At 42.4% G+C, this 27,798-nt stretch overlaps 1 protein-coding gene across 1 annotated transcript in view; it reads left to right on the forward strand.

Annotated features, from left to right (window-relative positions):
• Positions 1–819: 819 nt before the first annotated feature.
• L1CAM (L1 cell adhesion molecule) overlaps positions 820–27,798 on the forward strand; it is a gene marked incomplete at its 5' end in the record, with an annotated part of 118,254 nt that continues 91,275 nt past the window's right edge. The window contains one exon of the mRNA XM_081318930.1: positions 820–914. Within this exon, the coding sequence (XP_081175056.1) occupies positions 820–914 (95 nt within the window). The remainder of the gene's footprint in view (positions 915–27,798) is intronic.

Raw genomic sequence — 27,798 nt, forward strand, 5'->3', positions numbered from 1 at the left:
CGCTCAGTGGCTGGCGCCGATTTAGCTCCTTTGGCCAAGGCGCTAGGGCTGCCCTTCAGATCTGTAGAGTTACAACGGCCATCATCCTTAGCTGGCCAGCAGAGCCGCTAGCGGAGAAAGGCTGTTGATCATCCTTGCAATTTGGCTGGAGGGGTCCGGCTGCTTCTGAGCTGTGCTCCGCTGCCGCCCATGGGCGCCAGAAACCCACTTGGCTGGCTCGGAAGGCTTTCGGTTGGAAGCCTTGCGGGGAATTGGATGATCTGGGCGTGACCTTCAAGCATTCTCGCCACATCCAGGAAATCATCAGGCTTCAGCAGCTTGGCTCCCTTCTCTTAATTGATTCTTTCCTTCTGCATTTCTGCTCCGGACTTGCTCGGGCTCCCATCTAATGTAATCCGCTCCCTCTGCCTCGTTTTCCCTCGCCAAGGCACCCCCTACCCCACCCCTTCTTTCTAAAGCACCGGAGACACCCTCCTCCCCAACCCAAAATGAGGGACCCGGGCGTCCCCTCCCACGGCGTCCCCCCACCCAACTCCAGGATGCTGAGAATAGACCAATAGGTTAACCCCATCCCAACCCCACCCAACTTTCCCAAATTCTTCTTAGAATACGGCAAGGGGTGTGTGTGTGTGTGTGTGCGTGCGTGCATATGTGTGTGTGTGTGTATGTGTGTGGCCAATAAACCAATTTCCATCTTACTCCTCCTCCAGCTTTGGGGCCGAACCGAGCTGGGAAGGAAAAGCGGGGAGGAGGGATGGGGAGGGGGTAGGGCGGGGCACGGAGGGAGGGGACTCTCCGCCGCCGCCGCTGCTGCCGATTATGTCACATCGATCAGACGCTGCAGCCGAAGCAGTAGGAGCCAGCGAGGCGGCCACAGCGGCAGCGGAGTCAGCGGAAGGACGGGCGCGGCTCAGGTAGGGGGCTAGGAGGACCGAAGAGGGGACCCGAACCGCTGCCCTCTTTTTATCAACTTCGGGGCTGTTCGATGGACGGTCGGGTGTGGGAGAAGGAAACCCGGGTGTTTTTTACGCTGGGAAGTGGGTCTGCTCTCCCCCCCCGCCCGTCTTTGTCAGCACCCGAAAAAAACCCAAAACCCAGGGATGGTTTCCCAACATCTGGAAGAGAAGGGAGGATCCTGAGGTTCCCAAGTGGGCGCGGATTCCCTGGAGACCATCCTTCTGCCCGTTAGGCGGTTTGTCGGTGCCCACCCCACCCCGCTGCTGAGAAAAGTTGCGCGGCTGGGTGTTGGGGGTGATGAAGATCCCCCTGAATCTGGAGCAACTTAAAGACGCCGGTGTGAGGGTTGTGGTCCGATTTTATTACAGAAGAAACTGAGGAAGCAGGAGGGAGGGAGATGCCCCCCCCGACCATTGGGCAGGCGGGCGAGCGGAGTAGGGGGTCCCATCTGCAGAAACCTGTATGGGAATGCGGGGTTCCCGGGTGGAGGCCCGGGAGATTAGTGGAGAGATCGGGATCAAAATCCTGCAAGTTTCTCCAGCCATCGTTTACATGGATAATGGGAGGAGGGCGGGTGTGTGTGTGTGTGTGGAAACGTTGTTAGCAGCGCTGGGGGTGAACCAAATCTATGGCCATGAAAAAAATGAGAGGGAGAAAATGAAGAGATATATGTTCACCTTATATATTCACCAGGATGCATCAGGGTTAACATGTCTCTCTCTCTCTCTCTCTCTCTCTCTCTCTCTCTCTCTCTCTCTCTCTCTCTCTCTCTCTCTCTCTCTCTCTCTCTCTCTCTCTCTCTCTCTCTCTCTCTCTCTCTCTCTCTCTCTCTGTGTGTGTGTGTGTTTGTGTGTCTGTGTCTGTGTGCAGGTGCATGAATGTGTGTGAAGGGGAAGGCTTACTCTAGGAGTAGAAAAGGAGTAAGGATGTCTGCAGGATGGGGCATTTGTGTGTGTTGGTCAGGAAATGGTCTCTGGGTGCCATCAAGGGAGGAGAAGAGGAGAGCAATCTGAATGCACCACCGCAGAAGGGGTGCATAGTGAGCGAGGTGTGTGTGTGTTTGTATGTATGTGTGAAGAGCACAGGGAGTGGGGAGCTTGGGGTGTGAGAAGCAGAAGCATTGTGTGCCGGTAAGGATACTGTGGGAATTGTGGCCAGCTTATGGGGCTGTGTTATGGCTGTGGAGTGAGCAGCAGAAGGGTGTGGCAGTTGGATCCCGGCCTAAAGCAGAAGGCTCTTCCCTCCAGGAGCACTGGGATGAGATCACCTTTCTTAACCAGCTGATAAGGGGGAGGGGGGCAAGTTGCTCCTGATTTATGTATTAGAATTATAGCGGGGTGAGGGGGGGGTATTGAATCTTGGGGTGTTCTTTGCCCTTGCCAGCACAACATTGTGGGCTGTTTGCTGGGAACCATCTGTACTCAGAAGATGCTTCAGGTTGTTGTTTATTTCCAGTACAGTCTATGTGTGTTTGTGTGCATCCAAGGACAGGTGGGACATGTCCTGCTGTTCTTTTGCATGAGGAGTGGTAGAGATTTTGATGAAGCGTTGCTCTCTGGGGGTGGGGGCGGGTATAGCGTGAAGCTGCGCTGCTCGGGGACAATGGCAATTGATTTGGGACAGAAGGATCAAATTCAGGGGGAGATCCCTAAGATGGGGATGGATGTGCACAAGAGTGCAGGTTGTAGGTGGTGCTATGCATGTTTGTTGTTGATACAAGCAACAGCTCTTTGGGGTCTAATAAATGGGGCTTGTGGATGTGAGGGAATATTCACTGGATGGTATGTTTCTGTATAGAAGAGTATGGGGAGGCACCCTGGTGTTTGAAATATTGTGCATGCAAAATTACTGTTCTGTATTATATTGGAAGATGAATGAGGCTGAGAAAAGGGAAGAATCCAAGGTCTATAAGATTTTTTGAGTTTACATGCATTTGCTATGTAGCTATGTGTATAGTACAACTAGGGTGGCTAAAATGCCGGTAAATGACTGGCAGGCTTGTAGATTTTCTGCTTTTTATGGAGTTAGTATGTAATCTTTAGTGTCTAAATCAAGTATTCAAGTATCTTTTGAATATGTCAGGAATGGCTGCTTGATATTGGGAAATCTAATATATTTCTATTTCTCTCTCTCTCTCTCCATGAAAAAACAAAAGCAGGAAAAAGAGGTAGTTTGCATATAGTAAAATGAGGGGAGCTATATGTATTCTGACTGCATTATGACATTAAAATGTTCATTTTTGCTGGGACCCCTTGTGTACATAGGGTGTCTGAGAAGCATAGTTCCTCTGAAGATATGTTTTTAAGGTGGAGAAGGACTAGGATCTGTATTCATACAAGGTAGTCTTCTGAACTGGGTTCTGTGGTACTGTGTGCAACAGGTCTTATTTTGTGCAAGAGCTTGCCCAGTTAATCCACATTGAATTGGCTGAAGCCTGGAGTTTCATCATAAAGATTAAGCCAGTAGCCAAAAGCGCTCAAGGGAGAATCCATTTGTTTCACAAATATGGGTCATCCTTAACTTACTAGGTAATGAGAACTGAATGAACCTGGCCATTTTTTCCTTAAATGACAGGTCCTGTGAACAAGGTATCAATAATACATAGATATGGTGGCTTTCAGCTTATCTCAGATTCTATACAGAGGGTTGACTGAACAGGATGTTGACTCTTGTATTTTGGTCACGATCTTTTTGCTTGTAGGTTGTACCCTATGTGGGTTTTCAAGGTAAGACTCTTCTGAAAGGTGTGAATGTCTGACTTTGCTGAGAATGATGGAAACATCCCTCCAAAATTCTGCTTGTACCTAATTCTGCTTGCCTTTATTTAAACATTCAAAGCCATAGAGCTTTGACTGAATGCTCAGCTTCAGGATCTGTTTCATCATGGTAATGCTACCATTTTAAAAGGGTACCTTCTAATGCACAGAGTGCTTTTCTCTTGCCATGGAATCAATGCAACTAAAAAAGAGAAAGATAAAAACTAGATTCCAGTGGCTGTAATATTACAAGCAAGCTTTTGTTTCAAGAAGGAACTATGTCCATCTATTTAAAAAGAGATGGTGATTTTTAATCCTGGGGTTAATCTATTTAAGTGGATTTAAGTGAATCCAGGGACGTGGATTGGAAAAAGTGCAATTTTAATTTCACTAACTTCTAACTGAAATTTAGAAATTTCTGTTTTTTTCAAACTTGAGGATTCTCCTTGAATTTCAATTTGGAGGGAAATGCTTTAGTGGCCATGTGCCCTTATCAGCAAGACATGAATTATTGGGATCTATAATCCAGAATATTTCAGATAGGTATAGGATTAGGGACACGGTGGCTCAGTGGGTTAGGACGCTGAGCTTGTCAATCAGAAGGTCGGCAGTTTGGCGGGTCGAATCCCAAGTGCCGCATAACAGAGTGAGCGCCTGTTACTCGTCCCAGCTTCTGCCAACCTAGCAGTTCGAAAGCACGTAAAAATGCAAGTAGAAAAATAGGGACCACTACGGTGGGAAGGTAACAGCGTTCCGTGCGCCTTTGGCGTCTAGTCATGCCGGCCACATGACCACGGAGCTCTTCGGCTTTGAAACGGAGATGAGCACCGGCCCCTAGAGTTGGAAACGACTAGCATGCATGTGCGGGGGAACCTTTACCTTTATAGGATTAGTCCCTCTCTTCCAGTTTTATACTTCGGAAAATAGGATCAGATCAGATTTGTGGAGATTGATTTCTCTTTTGTTCATATTGGGGTGTAATGTGTAGGTGCTAAGACTTTCTGTCATCCCACCCCTTTTTTCATCTGGATAGATCTTGTAGCCCTGACTCAATATTGATGGGTGAGGAAAAGGAAATTAGTCCCAAATATTGGACTCTTAACAAAAGTCTTGCTTATTCTGAAAATATTTGAGTGGATAGACATAGCACCTGCTGACACCTTCCGTGTTCAAATTCTTAAGGTCTAAACAAGCGCTGGCTCTTCGGCTTTGAAACGGAGATGAGCACCGGCCCCTAGAGTTGGAAACGACTAGCACGCATGTGCGGGGGAACCTTTACCTTTTTAAACATAGACACTGTGGTAATCAATTGAGTATTTAGAAAAAATGAATGGAAATGAAGGGCATTTTTGCCCTGAGAGATAATGTGAAACAGGTCCCCAAAGCTGGGTTAATTAAAAGGACTGGGAAACGTGTTCTGGAAAGCTGGAACACACTTGTGATGCTGATTTTCTCACATTCAATAAAAGGGGAAATCCTTTTTCGCTTTGACTTTTCTCTTTTGTGGTGGTGGGGACACCCTGCTGCATCATCTGATCATTTTCTGGTTCCCTTATTAGGGAGATGCTGTTCAGTTGTCCCTTTCATCAGCCTAATAACAATAACCGAAGAATGCTACTATCCAGGGACATAATTGTGGTAGGAGGGTAATAAAAAAAATCCACTTATGAGTCATTCTAGGGGGGGGTTGCCTCTTTTATTCCAGTGGGGAGGAGATGCTGGCCTGTGGATGACCTGTCCTCCCACTCTTGTGCCCACCCCAGTTAATAATCAAAATATGTCTCTTTCCTGGAAGAACGGAAGCAAAGCTGGTTGTTCCCCGTCTGTCCCTTTTTCTCCAAGGCCCTCATAAGGGTGGGGGTGGGGGGAAGAGGCTGACGCGGACGGGGCAGCAGGTGGCAATTGATTTACAGGAGAATCTGTCTTGCTGCTGGTGGTGGGGATGGGGAACAGATAGCTATATGTTGCTGGGCAACAGAGAATTATGGTCTGGCATGCTCCCCATCAATCTGGCTTGTCAATATTGCTAGTGATAGGATAGAGGGAAATACCAAGGGCCAAGGTATCCAGCTGCAGAGATGTCCTCACTCGGGGCATTCTGCCCTCCAGTTGTGCCCCTTTTTCCTTCCTTCCTTCCCATCTTCTTATCTCTGCTTTTGTCTCTTCCTTCTGCATTAGATCCTGGTCTCTTGTTTTCCATGAAGGGCCCTTTGTTCCAGGGAATCCGTTTCCTCTTCCAATGGCCACATTGTCACCAGCTTTGGTGTTTCCCAGAGCAGCAACAGGACTGGAGACTATGGGTCCTTTTTCCTCTGGGTTTGGGGTTGGTTGTGGGCAGAAGGGAAAGGAAGAGACTGGGATTCGTGGATCTCCAGCTAACTCGCAGCCTCGGGTTTTCTTCTCAATGGCTGCTGAGTGGATGTCACCCAGGTCCACAGCTCCGCCAGGGCTGCACCTGCACATCCATTAAGCGTAACCAGAGTCCTCATGACTCACACTTCCATCCACACTCAAACTGCTGATTGGCCTGTCCTGAATCTCCATGATCCCTTCCTCAGCATCTGCAGAAATAAGATTGAGCTTGAAAAAGAGGGATAAATGGTCCCCCCCAATTCCTCTCTTGCATGCCTGTGCCCTTGAACTTTATTATAGATAAAAGGGATGTCCCAAGAGCAATTTTTCTTTTTACTGTTCCCCTCAGAGAAGCTATCAGAGAAGTGAGAACTTCTAACTTCCACCAACCATGAAGACGATGCTCCACTGCTTAGATGCTGGGTTCTTTTCATATGTGGATAAAATTGGAAGAGCCCTTCTCAGATACTGAGCTGTGTATATATACTTGCAGCTTGCCCTAGCCTGACCATCCATGAGATCCAGATAGCAAAAAAAGGCTCAATCCAACTGAAGGCTGAAATGGTAGAAATAGCTCTACCACTCTAGAAAATCTTCCATTGCTTGGTTGCTGATTGTCTGCAAGCGATCAAGCAGGAAAACTTTCTTAAGTGGAAGAGTTGGCTAAACCTTTGATTAATGACTAACACCACAGATATGTTGGGGAAGAGGCAATTGAGGCAATCTAAAATTAGCCGTAATCCTCATGATCTTATTTGCAAAGCTCAGCCCAAGCAGGTCCTATTGAAATCAACAGCAGTCACAATCTTACACAGTTCTCTTCCACTTCAACAAATCACATTTAGGGAGATTGCCTTGCATTTTTGTTGTTGTTCAGTCACTAAGTCATGCCTGACTCTTCATGACTCCATGGACCATAGACTGCCAGGCCTGACTGTCCTCTGCTCTCTCTTGGCATTTGCCCAAATTCATGTTCGTTGCATCAATGACATTATCTAACCATCTCATCCTCTGCCATCCCCATCTCCTTTTGCCTTCAATCTTTCCCAACATCAGGGTCTTTTCCAGTGATTCCTTGCTTCTCATTTGGTGGCCAAAGTATTTGAGCTTCAGCTTTAGTAGCTGTCTTTCCAAGGAACAGACTGGGTTGATTTCCTTTGCGATTAACTGATTTATTCTATGTGTATTCATATGTGAATCAAGATTTTGGGATTTCAAAATCTTTCCCTCTAAATGAACCTGTCACATACAAAAATAGAATTCCAGCCAGAATGTAAATGACCCATTGGATTTGGGATGACAAGAGTGTCACATTTTTGCTCAAATAATAGCACAATCCATCCCATTCAACTGGCTACAAATGTCTATAACTCTCCACATTCTGGCCTTCATTATATTCCTGATTTGTCCAGAAATTCTATCTGGCAATATGTATTGACAGCCATTGAAATCCTTGAGGCATCTCCTTGATTCTTTTCATGTTTTTTTGACCCCACTAATAATACCGTTTATTTGGACTATTTGCCCCTTGTACATTTTTCTTCTACAATCCCATTTCCCACCTCTTAGGGGCAAATCCTCTTATACGGGATAAAGAAAAGAAAGCTCTACTTTTCTACCCCAAGAAACTATATGTTTATAAGCAGAGAATTCTTAGCATGAACAGTTAATATGAATTATGCACCTATTTCATGTTCCCTATGGATTTCTCATGACAAGGAAAAAAGTGGGGGAAATGGTAGAATAATATAGGAAGGTTAGAAATGGAAGTCATTGTGCCTGAAATTCTTGTAAAATGTTATAACTACGTACAAAAGGCTTTCTTTGAAGCACTCTAGCTTTTATTTGATGGTTGTTGAGTTAGAAAGTGGGGGGTGGGGCAGCTGGTTCTTTTCATAGACTAATCTGCTTGGTTCCCATGTGGTTTTGCAGTCCCAAACAACTGCCTGTATTAACTATTATGGGTTGGGAAGTGTTAAGAGTTCCAGTAGTTGTTGAATCAGTTATCAGCATCCTTCTCAATTGAACATGCAGGCTAAGGCTTCTGGGAGCTGTAGTTTCTTTACATTTGGAAGGCCAGAAGGTCCCCACTTCTGGATGGCATCAGGCCAATTTGGCAAACATTCTCCTTATTTGTGGATAATAACTTTACTCAGCTAATATACTAATTCTAAGGTTGACATGTATGTGCACTGTATTCTCTGTTCAGGGAGACAGACCATCCAGAGAGAAAAAAAAAACATGTCTGTGAATTTACACAGCACACAATCAGTTACCATAGCTATCTAGGATTGTTAATATTCACCTAGAACATGATCAAGTGGTCAAAAACCTGTGTAGATTTTAACCGGGCCTGTAAAAGAAGAATAGAGCAGTGCAGTGGGGTCTTGGAGCTTATTTGGAGGCTCTGCAGTCATTCTGTGGCTCATGCTGCCATCACTACTCTGGAATCCGGGTCCAGAACAATTGGTGCCTTGTTCTACACTTGCAGTGCGCTGTTCATCAGACTGCTTGTTGCCCCCAAGTTTCCGCTGTTGTGCCATCAGTCTGACCCAGCCTTAGGGCATCCTTTTTACAAAACAAGCTTGATTTGGAGATCAGGCAGACTGGTGGGATCTCAAACAGAGTGGGTGGAATGTGCCACAGATATATGGGAAGCAGGGTGGGGAAGCCATCTGCAAGGGCTACACATCAGCAATTCAGTACAGAGGGACAAGTGGGAGAGAAAGGGGAAAGTAAATGGCTGGTTCTTTTTCTCTTATTCTGTTGGCAGGATAATCAGGTTCTCCTGGGAATCAAGATGTGTAGGGGAAATTTCTCCAAACCCCAAATGATAAGTGGACACTATATGATCTGTTTAAGCCAAGTTTATATTGAACTGCATTGGAGAAGACCACAGGGTTCTGTCCACTGAAGGAGGGCGTAAACAGTCTTTATATAATTGTACAATAAATACAGTTGATGTGTCAGTTATCATACTGTTTTGATAACAAGAACTGGATTTACAGCTGGTCCTCATTTGCCCACAGTAATTGGGCTCAAAAACTCCATTGTTAAGTCACACGCTTGTAAACTGAAAAACCAGGTGACAATTCCAGCAGACTTGGTTGCTGTCGTTGAGCAAGCATTGTTGGTTATTAAACAAGGACCTCATGTGACTGTGACTTCGACTTCCTGCCAGCTTCCCCACTGCTTTTGCTTGTGGGAAGGTCACAAAGTGTGATCATGTAACTGTAGGATGTTGCAATGTTGTAACCTCAAGCCAGGCATTGAGTGCTTGGATCATAATCACGTGACTGAAGGGATGTTGTGCCACCCATAAGTACTAGGTCTGATTGTAACTAGTACTCATTTAGCACTGATATAAGTTTGAACAGTTGCTGAATGAGTGGTTGTTAAACAAAGACTATTAGTATGCCTACTGTGTGATATACAGTTAGCAAAATATATATAGGTAGTCCTTAAGTTACGAGTGTAATGAACCCTGCTCACTGCAGTCATAAGTCATGATGGTTGTAAGTGGGTCATTATGTGATCGGCCCAATTTTATGATCCTTTTTTTTTTGCTGTGATTGTTAAGCAAATGCCATTCTTACTAAGCGAACCCATTGTTCATTATGGGACATTTCTGCCAAAACCTGGAAGTAAATGTTGGTTTGGGGCAAAAATATTATTAATTGTGGTCATGTGTCTGTAGGACCCAGCAATCACCTGTAAACACAAGCCCATTGCCAGCACCTGAAATGCAGTCATGTGACCACTGGAGGACCTAAGTGACCGGTGATAAGTCGAGGACTATCTGTATCTGCAAAAGTCAGATTTTTGTGGTTACTCACTACCCATTTTCCTGTCAAAAGATACTAGTTCTGAATTTCTGCAGTAATACATGGGCTACTGTCTGCAATTTTCTGTCAGCCTCTAGTCTAGGCAAACCAAAAGAGCAAGTTAATAAAAAAGGTACCTTGAGTCTTTAGGGGCCTCAATAGATAACAGATTTTGCTTTGGGTGTTACCATTGGATTCCGCCCCCCACCCTCAGATGTCCTCCGCTGAGTTTTACTTCCAGAACTAGGAGGCCCATTCCAAATCTAACAAGATCAGGATAGAAAGTAGGGTGTATACAGAAGAAAAAAACCAAATAAAAGTCCAAATGAAATTTTGCATGTGCTAAATCATAATCCTAGTATAGTTAAGATCTATATAATTCATGTCTCTTTTGAAACAAAAAGACAAGACGTTCGGTATCATGTATGTTACTGTTCATTTAGCTGCAAACTCCAGAATTGATAAATGAGGTCACATAAGCAGTGGGTTAGGACGCTGAGCTTGTCGATCAGAAGGTCGGCAGTTTGGCGGGTCGAATCCCGAGTGCCGCGTAACAGAGTGAGCGCCTGTTACTCGTCCCAGCTTCTGCCAACCTAGCAGTTCGAAAGCACGTAAAAATGCAAGTAGAAAAATAGGGACCACTACGGTGGGAAGGTAACAGCGTTCCGTGCGCCTTTGGCGTCTAGTCATGCCGGCCACATGACCACGGAGACGTCCTCGGACAAGCGCTGGCTCTTCGGCTTTGAAACGGAGATGAGCACCGGCCCCTAGAGTCGGAAACGACTAGCACGCATGTGCGGGGGAACCTTTACCTTTACCTTTTAAGCTTCAAACTTGCTAATGATTATTATGTCCATGCTGTGTATAATGTACAAACTCTTTTTATTTTATTCTTTTCAGTCATACCGGAGACTGCCTGGACAAGTCCCTGCAGTTTTCTTGGCAAGGTTTTTCATAAGTTGTCTGCCACTGCTTCCTTGCTAGTGCTGAAAGAAAGTGACTGGTCCAAGATCAACTAGCTGGTTTTGTGCTAAGTCGGGACTAGAACTCATGATCTCCTGGTTTCTAACCTGATCCTTTTAATACTACACCAAACTGTGTATCCATCCAAATTGTCTGCCATTGATTAATAATAGTTAATAATCTCACAGAGCTAGCCCTTTGTTTCCATTTATATATTTATTTATTGTAAAGTTTTATAGCCCAGCCAACATAAAAACACTCTAAGGCATTAAAATTATAAACAGCAACAAAAGAAATAAAAATCGAGATTAAAATAAGAAAATAAATAAATGTTCTCCCGATGCCTTCTCCTAAAATGAGGGATTGATCCGTCTTTCTCAAGTGGGATTGAAATGCAGCTTTCATCACATGGTCTCTACCCATGCCAGGCAAGAGAATCTCATAAGACTGCCCTGTTTTAATTTCCCATGTTTTGGAATACCAGTGATATTTCAGTATTTTGAGATCAGAGAACCCACTTACACCATCAGTCTCAGACGGTGGGAGGTAGTTCTGAATTCCCAGTTCTGGACAGAACCTTAAGCTTATCCTCAGTCAATTAAATGCCCATTGAAGCACACAAGGAGCCCACGGTGGATCCATCCTTTTTAAGATGGCTGGGAGTGTAAAGGACATCGAATGCGTTTGTTTGTGGGGTGATATTCACTCACTCTGAATAACCTTGAGTACTTAACACTGGATCTCACTGGACATCCATTCTCAGAGCTTGGAGTGATTTGGCTTGGCAGTGGAGAAGACTGAAGGATTAGAAAGCCAAACATTTCTTTGTTTCTTGGAAGCAGTCACTTTGGCCAACCACCAAGTAACCTGAGGTTTTTGCTCTTTCAAACTCAGTGGAATGTGAAGGAGCTTGTGACCTCGTCCATCTGTTGACCAGAAGAATAACTCTCCACAAAGTGACTAGAATGGAATCATATTGGTTGGGGTGGGAGAAGTCAGCAAAAGAAAAAAAAAGGCTTTGAAAATGGGCTGGATCCAACTTGGGGCTATGAGCAGAAAAAAAGAAGATTAAGGGGAAAAAATCAAGTTTGCCAATGGGAGGAGACTTGGACAGCAAAATGGTCAGAATGTTCTCCTCACTCTTGGGAACATGACGCAGAACAGAGCACACAGCCCTAATAAGCAGGCATATACATAGAATGAAGGCTACTGCTAAGCTTGTAAGCCGCCCTGAGTCTTCGGAGAAGGGCGGGATATAAATGGAATTAAAATAAAAATAAAATAAAAATAAATATGAAGGAAAAGGAGAGACATAAGTGCAAAACACACACGCACAAAATACATTGGAAAAAGGGTTCAAAGAATTCTAAAAGCCATATCCTGCATGCTTTTCCTAACTTAAGAGAACACGGCTCACTTCTTAAGGTCTAATTTTTTTTAATTAAATGGAAAGATTCTCTTTGTTTCAGGAAGATGTTCTGCTTGCCACATTCCTAAAGTCACCCAAAAGCTGATTAAAAAAATAAAAATAATAAATCATAATGTATTTAGGTTTTTCTCAAAACCAATAGATTCCAGAACGATTTATGGTCAGCTCCAAATGGCAAAAAGTGTTTTAAACAAATAAACTAAGAAACCTCAGAATGTTTTTCTTTCTATCTTGATTTAAAAATATAGATATTTCAGCATCCAATAATAAAGCATAGGTGTTGGTTCTTCATGTTCTTTAAAGTTGGTTATTTTCCTGCTGATGTTTCATTATCAGGCATAATAATAATAATAATAATAATAATAATAATAATAATAATAATAATAATAATAATAATAATAATAATAATAATAATAATAATAATAATAATAAAAAAGTTGGAAGGGACCTTATACCATTCCAGTCTCTTCTTAAAAACCTCCAGTGTTGGAGCATTCACCACCTCTGGAGGCAGGTTGTTAACATCATCTGTGCATGGGTGAGTAGTGTGGAAAAATAAAATGTCCAGAACTGATGCATTTATTTATTTTTATCCCATCTCCATTGTGATAAGTAAATCGAGATGGCATCAGTAGATCTCTTCCTGTTTTATTCTCACAATAAATTTGAGAAGTAGGTTACATGAAAATTGTTAACTGCCTTAAAATCACATCTAGCAAAAGCCTTACAGTTGAGTGAGAATTTGAAGCCCGGCTTCCCAGTTTTATACCAATGCTAACCAGTGGTACAGCAAAGTCATTTTCCAGTCTAGCCTTTAAATTGCCCTTTATATGAAAATAAGTATGTATTCACAATGTTCAGGATGGGGTAAGCTTGTGTTCGGGGTACCTCTCAGTTTGAGGTCCAACCCCCTAAGTGTCTCTTACGAAGGGGGTGTAACAGGATAATAAGGTGAGGACGAGTTCTTTGCAGGTGGTTTTAAAGAAGAGGCATTTTCAGCCACTGAATTTTCTTACCGCTAAATTCAGTCTTGAAACTTGTCATTGTACAGAGCAGCTTCCTTCAATGTGAATCCCCAAAACTACAATTCCCATCAACTGCAGGACAGAAGACAATGAGAACTGTGTGGAAAGCAAAATATACAGTACTGGGGAAAGCTGCTGCAGAGAGAGAATGGTTAGGATACAAAGGGGTGGGGCGGGGTACATATATCAACAGGAGATTTTCCACGAGGGAGGAGGATGATGCTCAGCTTTGTGGTTCAGTTCTCCCTGCCCCCAGATAGAAGGACTGGCCATAGAAATCGAAAGGGTGACATCAGTCCCCCAAGTGAGCATTATAAGGGCCACCTGTTTAGATTCAGAGACCAGCTTCTTCCCATCCCCACCTTCACCCCACCCCATAATCGGGGCCTTCTTTTCTCTTGATATTTTTTCCCCCCTTCCTTGTTGGGATTTACATGTTTTTTTTTGCAAATGAAGTCAATGGAGGAAAGACAGTCAGAGGTGGTTAACCCTTTAGTTCTGCAATGGAAGGACCGGTCTTTGTGTGCTGGGGATATCAAGGCTGTTTTTGTTGTCATGGTTGAGGAAAATCACTTGGAAGAATTGGGAATTGGGGGGCCCAGGTGTGTCTCTTTCTGATTCTGGATAGGATGTGTCTCTGTGTGTGTCTGTGTGTGTGTACATGTTGGGCGATTGACTGGTTGGAGCAGGTTGGAGCAGAAGCCCGTTCTCTTGGGTTTTATTTTCCTGTGAGCAATAAAGATTGTGCCTCCTCCCAGCTCCTCCCTTTCCTTTGTGTATGTCTCCACGTGAATTTGTGACTCTTTGAATACATGTATGTGTGTGGGTGGGTTGAGTCTTGAAGGCCTGTTAGCTTATTTTTGCCCATGGTTACCCTGGAGACCATAGACTGGTATACTAGTAGGTCCTGTGAGGAAGCTGGCCTTGAGCTGAGGATGCACAATTATATCCCACCGCTTGCAAATCTGCCTCCAATCCAGAATGCATCTGCACCATTGGGACAAGGTGGTCCCCCTCCCCATGCTTCATTGTGCATTAGGAGTGGAGTCTGATTTCAGTGGACTAAGAGTGTGTGCTAGCTAAGGAAGGGCGTGATCTCACCAGAGAGGTCCAAGCATGCATCACATACTAAATAACCAGATGTGGAGTTCTTGCTACTTTCTGAGATTGGTTGTTTGCTTGCAGACATTTCATTGCCCAACATCACTCCCACAGGGCAACCCTGCACTATAGATATTACCTACGTCCTCCTCTATTGTAACCTGAAGTACCTGTTTCTGACAACAATAAAGAAATCCCCGGAAGATGGGCTTCCTTCCAAGGAAGATGAAGTGGCCCTCCAGGCAGTAAGCACTGGCTCTGGGTAACTATAAACCAACACATTTAATGAGCCCGGCTTTCTCTTGGGCATGTAGCATTGAAATGAATGGCAGAGGAAAAACAACTCAGCTTGTGTGCAGCTGCTCTTTAATTTAATGGGGTTGCTAGAGAAGAATAGTGTGGTAGAATGTGTTTTAAATGAATTAGTGGGAAATGAGATTCTCTGAAGGTTTTTTTGCCATAGGCACCAGAACACGCTGGGCTAGCCCTAGGAATCTCCCACGCTTCCCAAAATAGACTCTCAAAAACAGGCGCTGCCCAGAATATTTGGCCCAGCATCCCAACTGAGAGTCTTTGTGAAAATGGGAACAACGGCTTTGGCAGCAATTGCTTGCTTTCAGTCCCAGTTCTGTTCCAGGAAGATGGGGTGGAGATAACCCAGTGCCCTGATTAACTAAGTGGGTTTGCAAGGAATAAAAAAAGTCAATTCAGACAGCCAGAAAACAATCTTGTGGGATCTGAAGATTTCCGAGGAAGAACAGGGGAAGATAGACTTCATGTTTGGGGTTTTTAAAAAGAATCCTGAAGTCCACCAGTTGAAGCCAAATAGTGACTTGGTGGATGAAAAGATAAACAAGCTTTCATGTGAAAATGCCTCGAGCATCTTAGTTCCTTATTCCTGATAAATGTAGGCTTGTCCTCCATGATCTCTTGGCTTGTAGGAAGCTCATCTTTGGGGTTTTCTTCATTTCTGTCAGAAACGGGGACTTTCGGTCACTTTCTATGTGATACAGGCTTGGACTTCTGGTCAGTCTTGTGCCCTTCCTTGACCCACTCCCTTAGATCCACTGAAGTCAGATTGCATGGGCACATTGAAGTAAACGGGGAACACATTGTCCCAGGGATGCAGATGAATCATTCTGGACTGAGTGTGGATTTGCAAGTAATGTGGCATAATTGTCCATCTTCGGTTCCAGGCCAACTTTTTCACAGGATCTACTATTAGATCCATGCCAATGTATGGTGTCCAGGGTAACCATAGTCAAAGATAGACTAACAGGCCTTCAAGACTGCCACATGCACATGTTTTTCAATTTCTTTTTCTAAGCATTTTACACATACACATTAACAAAATAATATTTAAACTTTAAAAAGACAACAATCCCACCTTGTCAGGCGCAAAAAACAGGAGTCAGGATAGAGTTCAAAAGTACTACAAGTTTATTTCATGCTACGTATACACAAGAAACTGATCTACAAATTGGCTCTAGATTAGACTCAACAGAATTCATGGGAGTGGGGGGAGGCTGGGTTTAGGTCTCTTGTGGGAGCCTAGAGACTCCAAACTGATGATGCATTTGACACCACCCTCAGGCTCAGCCTGTCATCTCCCTCCCACACAAACTAAAAATACAAAGACACCCTCTCCCCAATACATATATGCTTTCATACAGTCACAATTTCACCTGCAATCATACACACACGAAAAGGAAGATCTGGGAGGAGGTGGGTCTTTTTTGCTCACAGGAAAATTAGTATGTAAGCATGGATACATGGTATATCTTGAGCCTCATTATTATCCAGCATCCTGAGCTGCTCAGCTGTAAAATGGGTATCCAAATAATTTCTTTTATAAGGATAACTCTGAGAATACAGCTTCAGATTTTTAATGCCTATGTAAAGTCTTTTGAGGAAGGCAATGTTATGTTAAGAATTATATTCTCTTGGGATTTTTTTATATCTGCTTCTTTTATCTAAGAAATCACTTTTATTGAGTAAAAAAAGAAAAGAATTTCAAAGAATGAAAAAAAGCTGAACAAAGAACAAAGACATCCAGCACATATGTTCACTGACACGCATGCATACATGAAAATAGTACAATGTCAATGAATGGAAACCATAATTCATTGCAATCATCCATACTAATTTATATTCATGAGCTATTGGTTTGTAGATTGCAGGTAGCATCAATTCTGCAGTCCACAGCATATTTGGGGCCCATAATCCTGATTTGCTGCTTACTTGAAACTATAACATCAGCAACCTTCTCCAATCACGTGATCTCCGTGTGGGTTGAGATTTCAACCTGCAGAATTCTGACCACAGAGTGACCACAGTAGAATTTATTGTCTATTAAGTGGCTTGCTATACCACCATAAGCTTTTGTATGTCCCGTTTATGCAAAACATTGTATTCTGAAATGAACAAGTATAGTACATTATCGATGCAGATGCTTATGAAAATCATGGTATATAGTTGGAATGGGAAGCCCTGGGCTCAGATCATCATTATAGATAGTCCTCATTTAGCAACTGCCTCATTTAGCAACCATTGTTATGAAGGTGTAAAAGTAAAAAATAACTTTATGACCAATCCTCACATTAGGACCTTCACAGGTAAAGCAAAGGAAAACTGAAGTAAGAGCATGAGCATCATTGCGGTATCACTTGTGATCACTTCACTTAATAACAAGTTGTTGGTCCCAACTGTGCTCGCTAATCAAGGACCATCTGAACCAGTGTTTACAAAACACCAATGCATCAACTAATCTTAGTTTTGTGTGCTGCAAAAATGGCTAGGTTTTGATTTAGTATGCCTTGTGAATCCAGAAAATGTGACTAATGGAATAAATCATGGTTATCCATTTGTAAGTGGGTTTTGCAAATACAGATCATAACAAAACTCGCTGGATAGATTTGGCTGTGTAACTGGCCCTCCACTTAACCTGTGCTTATAGTGAGAATAAAAGAGGGCAGATCTGAACTGCATTACCCTAAGCTCTTGAGAGAAAAGATTCTAATTTAATCAAGATAGATAACAATTAAACCACATCAACCTGATCCAGAGAACTTACAGAACTTCACAGTGTATTAGGAATGTTACATTTAGTCTAAACACTAAAATCTCTACATTGAAAGCAACTCCAAGCATACAGTGAATTTTCCTTGCACAGAATTGTGGAGTCAGAGAACCCTAAAATCAGAGAATAAGAAAGCTTCTTAGAGGTTCTGCAGTCCTATCACCTGCTAAGAGAGTAAGGGAATTCTCCCACTTGCTAGAGGCAATTGGTTGCACCATGTATTCCATGATAATTAATTAAAATAAACTGCTAATAGGTTTGCATCCCCCATGGCTAAGAACAACAACAAAAAGGAGGCAGTGGAGGGGCAAATCCTTTTTTTAAAAATTGCTCTCTTTGTGAGAAACTCATTGCGATCAAATGATTAGAGTGGTAACTGCTATGTATTAAAAGCAGCGAGACTTAGACAATCTCAATTTGCATTAAGATCATTGTTTGTAGGTAGTTATCTTGACTATTTTAAGTGCCGAGCCTAGCAGCTAGGCTACGACTGGTGAAGGAAGTGATTTTTAACATGGAAGGAGCCAAAAGGAGGAATGTGTTTGCCTTGACACCTAATATTTGAAATCCCACCTTCTGCCACGAGTAAATTTGAATACTGAGTTGAACAGTTTCTAATTCCCTCTGACCTTTTATTGTTTTAAAACACTGAAACCGTGACTGAATCTCCCAATGAAAGTGCAAAGCACCCAGTCAATTAAAAAATGTGAAGAGCTTCACTTGATGGATATTAAACAGATGCTAGGTGTATCCTCTAGAGGGCATCAGGGCTGGTAATACTGGTAGTAAATCAGCTAATTTAGAAGGAGAAATAACACTGGTGTTGGCTGTTGTGGATCAATTATTCTCATTTTTTTAATTTCTCACCATGTTGCAGAGGGACCAGATCTACTTACTTATCAGAGTTTACTTTTTCTTCTAGGAAGAAGCAACAGCTTCTGTTTTATTAAATTGTACAAATTAAGTCATTTAACAAGCCTTAGTAAAACGGTCTATGTGTTGCCTGTTTCAGCTAGCTGAGAGTCTGCTATCTCCAGATCATAACTGGAAATTTAGGATGGCATCTATGATGCTGTGCATAAATATCATATTTTAGCACATTCTGTGAGTCCAGTTTTGGGACTTTGTTTGGTCTGGCTTTGTGTGCATGTGTTTTACAGTATTTTGGTAAAACCTGAATAAATAAAAGTCAACCATGGGTTTTATGTTGTAGATTTTTAATGTTGCAAGTCATTGGGAGTCACCATGTGTGAACTGGATGGCCATATAAATTTGTTTAATATAAATATAAATATTTGATTAATCCATTTGAAGTTAGACAATTTCTATTGATAGTCTTAATTAAAAGGGTTTTTTTTAGTCCTGTGAGAATTTTGCTTCTAATATATTTTTTTAAAAGAAAGGTTAGAAGGCCTAAATGCAATGACACTTCAGCTCCCTCAAAGATCATCCAGCACTTGATCAGGGCCTGTCATAGAATCTCCCCCACCCCCCCCACCCCATCTTTTAGGCACAATCTGCCTCTTATTATCTTTTTTTCTTAGTTCCTATGACAGGAGCTTTTGACAAGGCTTGCCATGTCTTTTGTTGATTCCCCTGCTTCCAGGATGGAAATATGAAAAGCAAAAGAAATAAGAAAAAGGTTAAAGAGAGGGTTACAATGTGTGGAGAAGGGCTGGCTCAACAAAAATAGTGGGGAATAAGAAGGGGAATAGTGCTAAAGTGTTGTGCATAATTTGAATAAATGACTTTGTGTGTGTGTGTGTGTGTGTGTGTGTGTGTGTGTGTGTGTGTTAGTGTTACCTGATATAGGTAGAAGATCCAGTTGGATCCCCATGAACATCTAAAGATAATAAATTTCTCAGAATGATGAGCTGGGGGCCTATTGGCTCTGAGGATTTCTTGCCCAAACAGCCTCATTTAAAAGAATTTGAGCTGTTGAAAGATGATTTCTCCCTCCTCCTCATTACTTTAGTGAAAAAGCTTTTATGAAAGATCAGCCTCCATTCTGTAAACCAGATGTGTCTTTTATTTCACCCTGTTGGGTGATGTGATCTCCTCAGCAGCCTAAGATCCTAGGCTGGCCTTGCTTACTATGGGCCATTTCCATGCATTCTATTAATCTTAACCCTTTAACTAGCATTACATCACAATCTAAATATCCAGGGGGTAAATGTGTGGCTTAATTTCAGTTGTGGTGCCTAGGAAGATTGTGACTTTTGCAGACCTGTGCTGAGGTCCATAAGTCATTTGTGTGAACTGGGTCTTCTTGAATCTTTGGTAGCATGGACTGCAGCATTGTCTCTCGGGCTTTGTGCAGTGGAGTCCAGTGGTGGTGACCAGAATGCTGCCAATGTTAGTTAGCTATTTTTATTAGTGGTAAATAAATTGCTGCCTTAGAAACAAGCTGTGAAAGTATGTAGAATGAGGATGCATTTTGATGAAGCATAAGCCCTGGGCTTGGGTTAGAAATCCAAGCTCTAACAATACACTGTGATTGTTTTTCTTCTGTGCAATCATGAGAACTGGGAGCATGGTTATTATTTTTTTTAGCCAATAAACACTGAACCCTGGGAATTTCAAAGTTATGCCGAATAGCAAATTTTGCCCCTATTGCAGGGATGTCAAACTGGCAGCCCGTGGGCCAGATGCGTAATGTGAAGGCCACGCCCACCCCAGCTCTGCAAAGGCAAAAATCGTCACAATAGTCATATGTCACGTGACACGAACAAGTTTGACACCTGCGCCCTGTTGGCTCCTCTGTTGATTTTTTTCAGTTGGAAAATTTGATTATTTAAATCTACTGCCTTTGAATTGTTTTATGAACAGAACATAGTTTGTCTGCCTGTTAAGGGCTGGTATAATCTGAATATTCCTAGTTCAAGTCTTTTGCATCTATGAGATTTACTAAATGCCTAAATTGTAATTATAGAGATAATAGTGCTGATCTTCCTCAGGTGGCTATTATAAAGATTGATTGATGATGTACCATTAAGCCAGTGTCGACTTTTAGAGACCACATACGGTAAATAGATTTTCTTCATGATGATTTGTCCTTAACTTGAAATACTATGATATATAAAGCAAACATACCCAAATTGATCTACTAAGAAATAGAGCCAACCAAAGACAGTTTTTGTTTCTGAGAATTTTGCTCCAGGAATCATGTTCTAAAAACATGGGTCTGTGAAGAACCAAACAAATACCCCAAAGTAGACCTGATCTTTCACTCACACAGTCTGCAGTTCACAAGCAGGTTAATTAGAATTCAGTGGGTTAACTGCATTTGCTAGTGGGAGGCTTCATTGAAGTGAATTTACACCTTGCATTAAATCACTGGTAGTTGACAACCAGAAAACAGCGTTTGTTGGATGGGTTCCACCACTGTGCTTCCCATAGTCAGGCTCTGTAATTTGTGGGTTCATTGTTTCCATGGCTTAATTCTTTCAAAGTCAACTCTAATATGAATTTTCATGATCTTTACACTATCAAAGGGATGATTATGCTGTTCTTTTCCCGATCCATCTTATTTTTGATAGATTTTTTCCCCTTCTCAAAAAAATCCATTAAATGATATTGCAAATATTTCAGGTTTGACAAAAGAAAATACTGCATAATCACTGCTGCTTCCAGTACAGTGTTTACCCTATTTGAAAAAGGCTTTTTAAAGCCATCACAGAATGGAATAGTGTACTGAGGCTATTAGCACAATAACAAAAGTAAGTAAAATGGAAACACTACACTCAGAGGCACACAGCCACTGATGCTTACCAATTATGTGTTGGGCAATTAAGAAGGGGATAATCATGTCTGCCTGGGCTCAGGGTATCTGGTTGCCTCTTCTGGAACCAGTGTGTCTGCTTCTTCAGCTAAACCAATACCAGGAAAAAGGCTCTCCTGAACTGACAATCTCTCAAACTGGCAATCTTCATAAATTATCCTGGAGATTGTCTATACTTCCTAGCTCCTCTAGCCGAACTTTCTCATATTGCTATTAATTATTATTTCTGTTTATTTATATCACGATTTCTCCTGAAGGAACTGAAATGCTTACAGGGCATTTAGAGTTTCATAGCAAAAGCTCCCTTCCTGACACTGTTTGCCTGAGACTTTTTCTTGGAAAAGAGGAAGAAGCTTAGAGAATTGGGAAATGTACACACTTTGGAGGAGGGGGGGAGGTGTCCTAGTCAAGAGATGTCCTGGCAGGATTTGGCAGAGATGTCCAGAGACTCCCAATCTGGTAATCTAGAACGGAAAGTGGGAGGAAAGAATCAGTTTTGTATTTTGCATGAAGTCTTTAGGACTATTTTGGAGATTTTAATTTCTGACAAACAGACGGTTGTATTGAATTGTTCTCAGGGGCTAGCATGGTTATCCTTGGGCTTCTTGGAAGTGCATCCAGTTTTTCCACTTCTGTTCCATTCTGTGATTTGAATGGGCAAATGATTAGAATTACTTCTCTTTTCAACCACCTATGATTTCCTCCTGCCCCCCCCCATCCCCAGTTTGTTTGCGCTGCCTTGACCTTCCTTGAAAGGCTAATCAAAATTCTAGCCTGTCCCCTGTGGGGGTTCCCCCTCCCCCAAGCCCTGGCTGACAGGTTGCTGTCTCCCTTCCCCCTCCCTTCTTAAATAATTCAGCTCCCTGTAGCTGCCCCTTGGCTCCATCTGCATCCTGGTTGCTGTTCTCTGGGTCCCTGCAGCGCTAACAACATAAGCCCCTCGCTTGGTAATTGCCAGATGAATAGAGGACGATCATTGGGAGACACCAGAGGGAAATGGAAGTGGCAGGAGGTGGCTCTGGTGCAGGAATGCCATCCATCCATCCACATTATCCTCTGGATTAATGGCATCCAGGAAAAGTGCCGCTCCCTGGGTCTCTACATGTAAAGTGTGAATACAAATCACCTTTTACTCACTGGTAATCTGGGATGGTGTACTTAATAACCATTTGCAGACTGATCGTCTTCATTGTTTTGTGCATCAGGGAGGGGATTATTATTATTTTTTTAACCAATGTTCTGTCCTTGCTCACCCTTTCTGAGGTGGTAAAGGGAGGGATGTATAAGTTTCCATTACTGGCTAGAATAATAGTTAATATTAGAAAATAGGATTAGCAATTAATGGGGTGCCCACCATGACAATTGGGTGAATGGTTAGGGATGTACACTAACCGGTATACAAATATAATAATAAATTAAATGGGCAAGGCTGCTTGGTTTCATTACGGAAAGTTGATAGCCCCTGGAATGGACAAAGGGTTGAATTATTTCAGTGGAAATGTGGAATGTGAAATTTTGAAAAGGATTCCAGAGTGCAGTCTAGAGGTGTGTAGGAAAGCTGCAAACAAGACCACCTGATGATCCAGGCTGTGCTGTGACCCTCAGCATGATTCGAGGTCATCCCGAACAGGTATAAATGGGTATTAAACAGCAATTTCCCACACTGAATGCTTTTGAGCCTGAAGTTGACACATTGAACAGACACCTCCTCAGGATACAGCTTGTGAGATGATTCTAGGATTCCGGCATGATGAGAGCTAGATTACAACGTCCTTCCATATTTATGTCTTCAGGCATATAAAGCAGCATCTAGCAAAAATCAGGGCTATCTGCGAGTTGTACTGAATCATCTGTCACATGCATGTAGATCCAATATTAACACAAATACTGTATTGTGAGAAGAAGGGGCTCCCTTGAAGAACTTTCAACCTCTCCAGCTGCAGTGAAATTCACTTTAAACAAAAACTACTCCCGAATGAGGGTTAGTCTCTTAATGGGAAATTTCACCCCTCCACTCTGGGGCTTCCAGTATGAAAAGTATTGAATCTCTAAGATAAGGACAATTATGTGATTTGCATTAGAAATACAATAACTGTGCGGATAGACAGTTTCATACAGGTATACAGATTATCTTAAACAAGAATCAGTTGAAGTACAGGTAGCCCTCGACTTACAACAGTTGATTTAGTGTCTGTTCGAAGTTACAATGGCACAAGTGACTTGTGATCGTTTTTCACGACCGTTACAGCATCCCCATGGTCACCTGATCAAAATTCAGATGCTTGGCAACTGGTTCATATTTATGACAGCTGCAGTATCCCGGGATCGTGTGATCACCTTTTGTAACCTTCTGACAAGAAAAGTCAATGAGAGAGTCATATTCATTTAACAACCACATTACTAACTTAACAACTGCAGTGATTCACTTAACAATTGTGGCAAGAACAGTCATAAAATGCAGCAAAATTCACTTAACATATGTCTCAGTTAACAAAGTAAATTTTAGGGTCAATTGTGGTCATAAAACGAGGACTACCTGTACTCAGTGCATCAGTCAGTCTCTTGATTCCCTGCAGAAAAATTTGCTCAGAGCTAGCAGGTTGTATAGGACAGACCAAGCTCCTTGAAGATATAGCATATTTCGAAGACACAGAACATTTTAAAATCAACCAATTCTTCCTCCTCTCTTAACAGAATAACACAGTTGGGAGGGACCTTGGAGGTCTTCTAGTCCAACCCCTGCTCAAGCAGGAGACCCTATTCCATTTTAGGCAAATGGTTGTCCAATCTCTTCTTAAAAATCTCCAGTATTGGACCACCCACAATTTCTGGAGGCAAGTTGTTCCATTGATTAATTGTTCTGTCAGGAAATTTCTCGTTAGTTCTAGGTTGCTTCTTTCCTTGATTAACTTCCATCCATGGCTTCTTGTCCTGCCTTTCCTTACTTGGAAAGTAAGTTTGTGGCTATTTTGTGGCTGCCCCTTAGATATTGGAACACTGCTATCATGTTAAATGCCCAGGGCTATAAGTTATCTCAAACAATTTCTAGGCTAGAACAGGAATTCCTGGACCAGAGATAGTTCGAGGACTGATTCAAAAATCATCCTAATTCAGCAAGTGTTTTGGCTTTGGGTCTGAATTCCATTCCTTTTGTTTCCATCTATGGAAATAGTGCAGGGCAGGGAATCTAGTCTCTCAGTGCCAGAACACAGCGTGTGTACTGTATACACTAGGCCTGGTTTTCATTCCAGATAAGGCAATCTTTCCCATCATTACACCTTCTGTATGCATTGTTCTGGAACTCCCTTCCTCCAACCAAGGAAAGTGCTAATTGTGAATGATGGGAGTCACTGGAAGATTTGGGAAGGCTAAGCTAATAGATATCGAGGGCCAGGCCTTGGAAATCTGTTGCTACTGAGAGGCAAGATGTGACTTGCTATAGAACAATTTAAATTCGTTGTCTAGATTAAAAGAGCTCAAGCAACAGTGAATACTTATTCAATTTCTATGTAACCACCTTCATCAGCTATGGGTTCAAAAGCTCAAGGCTTTTTGTGCAGCTTCTTGTTTCTATATCAACTGCTGCTGGTGCTATTCAAATATAAACTTCACATTGTCATGTTATGGGTGGCTAAAAAGGGTGGGGGAGAAGAACCCACTTAGAATAAAATATAGATGGGGATTAAGACAACTGTCATGTTTACTTGGACACAGTGACTTTTTGTTTTTGGCTTGCAAAGGTCATTTGGAGGCCATTATTATTTAGGATATCTTTTGGTTTTTTTTCTCCTTCAACAGAAAAAAAATCTACAAAAAGGGAAAGCAAGACTAAGTTCCTAGAGCAGCCCTGTTATTGCAGGCTTGTTCTAGGATTTCATTTCTGTACCAGCAGCTAAATTTCAGATCTAAATCTTCACTGCCTCTCTTATGGCTATGATACTCCAACCATTTCCTTTTCATTGATCCCTGAAGGTTCATTGCAAGAGATGAAAATTAATTTAGCTGCCTGACTTAATGACTTTATCAGGGTGTCAAGGAGAGATAGTTTGATCTAGTCTAGTGGTTAAGGTGCTGGAGTAGAAGTGGGGAATTGTCACTGTCATCTGTCACTATCTCTCAGCCTAGGAAGAAGGCTGTGGGAAATCATTTCCAAAAATGCTGCCCAGAAAAACTGCATTGATTTGTCCATGTAGTTACCAGTAACCAATATTAGTTTTTTAAAAAAGTTATGTCAGGAAATTCAGCCCAACTGATGGCAGCCTATAACAGTTATTTTATAAGGAAACTCTTTGAAAGTTATGCCTAGCCATTCTCACCCAACAACTGATTGGGTTTAGTTGTTCACGCATTTAATCTAATTAAATGTCTTGCAAACAGGATAACTGAAATCATATTAGATTGCAGCCAATAAGTTCATTCCTGGAAAGTCTAGTATGTATATTGGAACTTCCTTCTCCTGTGTAGACCCACTAGGACCGGTCTTTTTTCAGGTTAACTATGCAGGAGCAGCCATATGGGCACCCTGCCCTCTTTAACCTTACCAAGAGAAAAATGAAGTCAAACATAGGAGAAACAGTGAAAAGTTACTTTCTGATCATTTAGCCTTATACTTAGGCATTTCCTTTCATTGATGCCTCCTCCTCTTTTCCCACATGTCCCCATGTTTTAAAACTGAATGCATTTTCATATTCCTCCCTCCCTTCATACAGTATAATGTATCTGGAGAGTAACATTTGGAGGAAGACTGATTAAACTCACAGTAGAACACTGTATCGTACCTAGGTAATGGGCTGCACCTGGCTAGGTGGATGACAGGGTGTTCAAACAGTGATGCAGCTTCGAAATCGTGACAGGGATTTTTCCGGCACCTGCGTTGACATAAACCCTTTCATCTATTGACTCACTTGCTTGTTCTATTTTGTATTTTTAAAAAATCTTCATGGTCATCAGAAATATCTGCTGGGATAGGCTAGCATGTTATGAATATATGCTGACAATCAGAGCTGCTAAAATGGAACTTCATTAAAATCTGCTGTGTTTGATGTTTGTCTTCTGCATATCTATTTTATCTCTGCATCTTTATGTATATGCAGGGTGTTCAAAAACTCATTTAATCTCCCCCCCCTCTTTTATCCTCCATTTTATTACTCTGTTTATCTGCCTCTCTGCCTCTCTCCCATTCTCCTTACTCTGCTATTTCCATCCATCAACCCTCGGTTCTTTTCCATTAGTCCTTGCAGGAGCTCCTTTCTTTTTTCTTTTTCTCCCTTCAACACCCACCCTCATAAAACGTTCTCCAGATTCCCACCCCCTCCACTCTGCCTTCTTGCGATCCATTCTCTCTCCCTGAACAAAAGAAGCTGTCCCCTTTTCCTTCCGTACTGAAAAGACATTCCAGGACAAATTCTCCGATTTGGGGTGTACTCCGCCTTTATTTTAATTTAAGGATATCCTAATTTCTATTTCTCTTTGTGACCCTCTTCCTGTCCCCACTATTTTAATAGTCATTGTGAAAAGAAGGATGCTTCACTAATTGCGTATCCACTTCACACAGCATGCTCCTCCAACAAGTTGGACTGAAGATGATACAAACAAGCAAACACAGGGCTTCACTGCTTTCCTCCTATCTATTTTGCAGTCTGCACTACTGTCCTTGGGGAAAGGACATTTCACTGGGAGGGGGAAGGAAACCAATGTACACTCACTCGTTTGTTTTTTTTCTTTTTTGCTAATGCATGCTCTTTCTCTTGTTCTTTCTTCAGCCACAAGTCACGTTAGGACTTGCATGCAGCTGTCTCCTTCTTGGTTATACTGCTACCCAGGTGAGGAAAGGAGGCCTGGCCTGTGTTGCCAGAGAAGATGGCCTCAACTTCAGCCTGTCTGCTGATGCTGTGGCCGCTGGTTCTGATTCTGTGTGATCCAGCCGAATCCATCAAGTTTCCTGAAGGCTGTGAGTAGCAAAGATTTTCTGCTGCATGTGTTTCAAAATGGGAAGGGTGGGAGCTCTCCCTGGATATAGATTTCACGAGGGGGAGGGTCTGTGAGGCATCTTGGCTGTCTTTTGTTAGTTCTGGACCAATTTGTGGAGTGATGAAACAGCACAGAAATGTTCTGAAGACACATGATTTGGAGGTGTATAAGTGTTTCATTTTCAATGTTTTATTGGAGTCACAGAGAATTGTGTTTAAGGCACTTTTCTCTGTTTTCTTAATTGAATTAATATTCTGCTACTTCTGTGAGAGCGCAAGGTGACAGACACAGAAAAGAGTCTCACCACTTTTATTCCCAAACAACTCTGTGAGATAGGTTGGATGGAAAGATAAAAACAGGGAGAGGGAGAGATGGAGGGAGGGAGGGGAGAGAGAGAGAGACAGAGAGACAGAGACAGAGAGAGACAGAGACAGAGAGAGAGACAGAGACAGAGAGAGAGACAGAGAGAGAGAGACACACACACACAAACAGAGAGAACACGCTGCTAACATTGGATGTTCCCGTTTTGACAGATGGTCAGAGCTACCCAAGGACATCCGT

Source organism: Vipera berus (assembly GCF_964194415.1).
Source record: "Vipera berus genome assembly, chromosome: 2".
Classification (NCBI taxonomy): Eukaryota; Metazoa; Chordata; class Lepidosauria; order Squamata; family Viperidae; genus Vipera; species Vipera berus.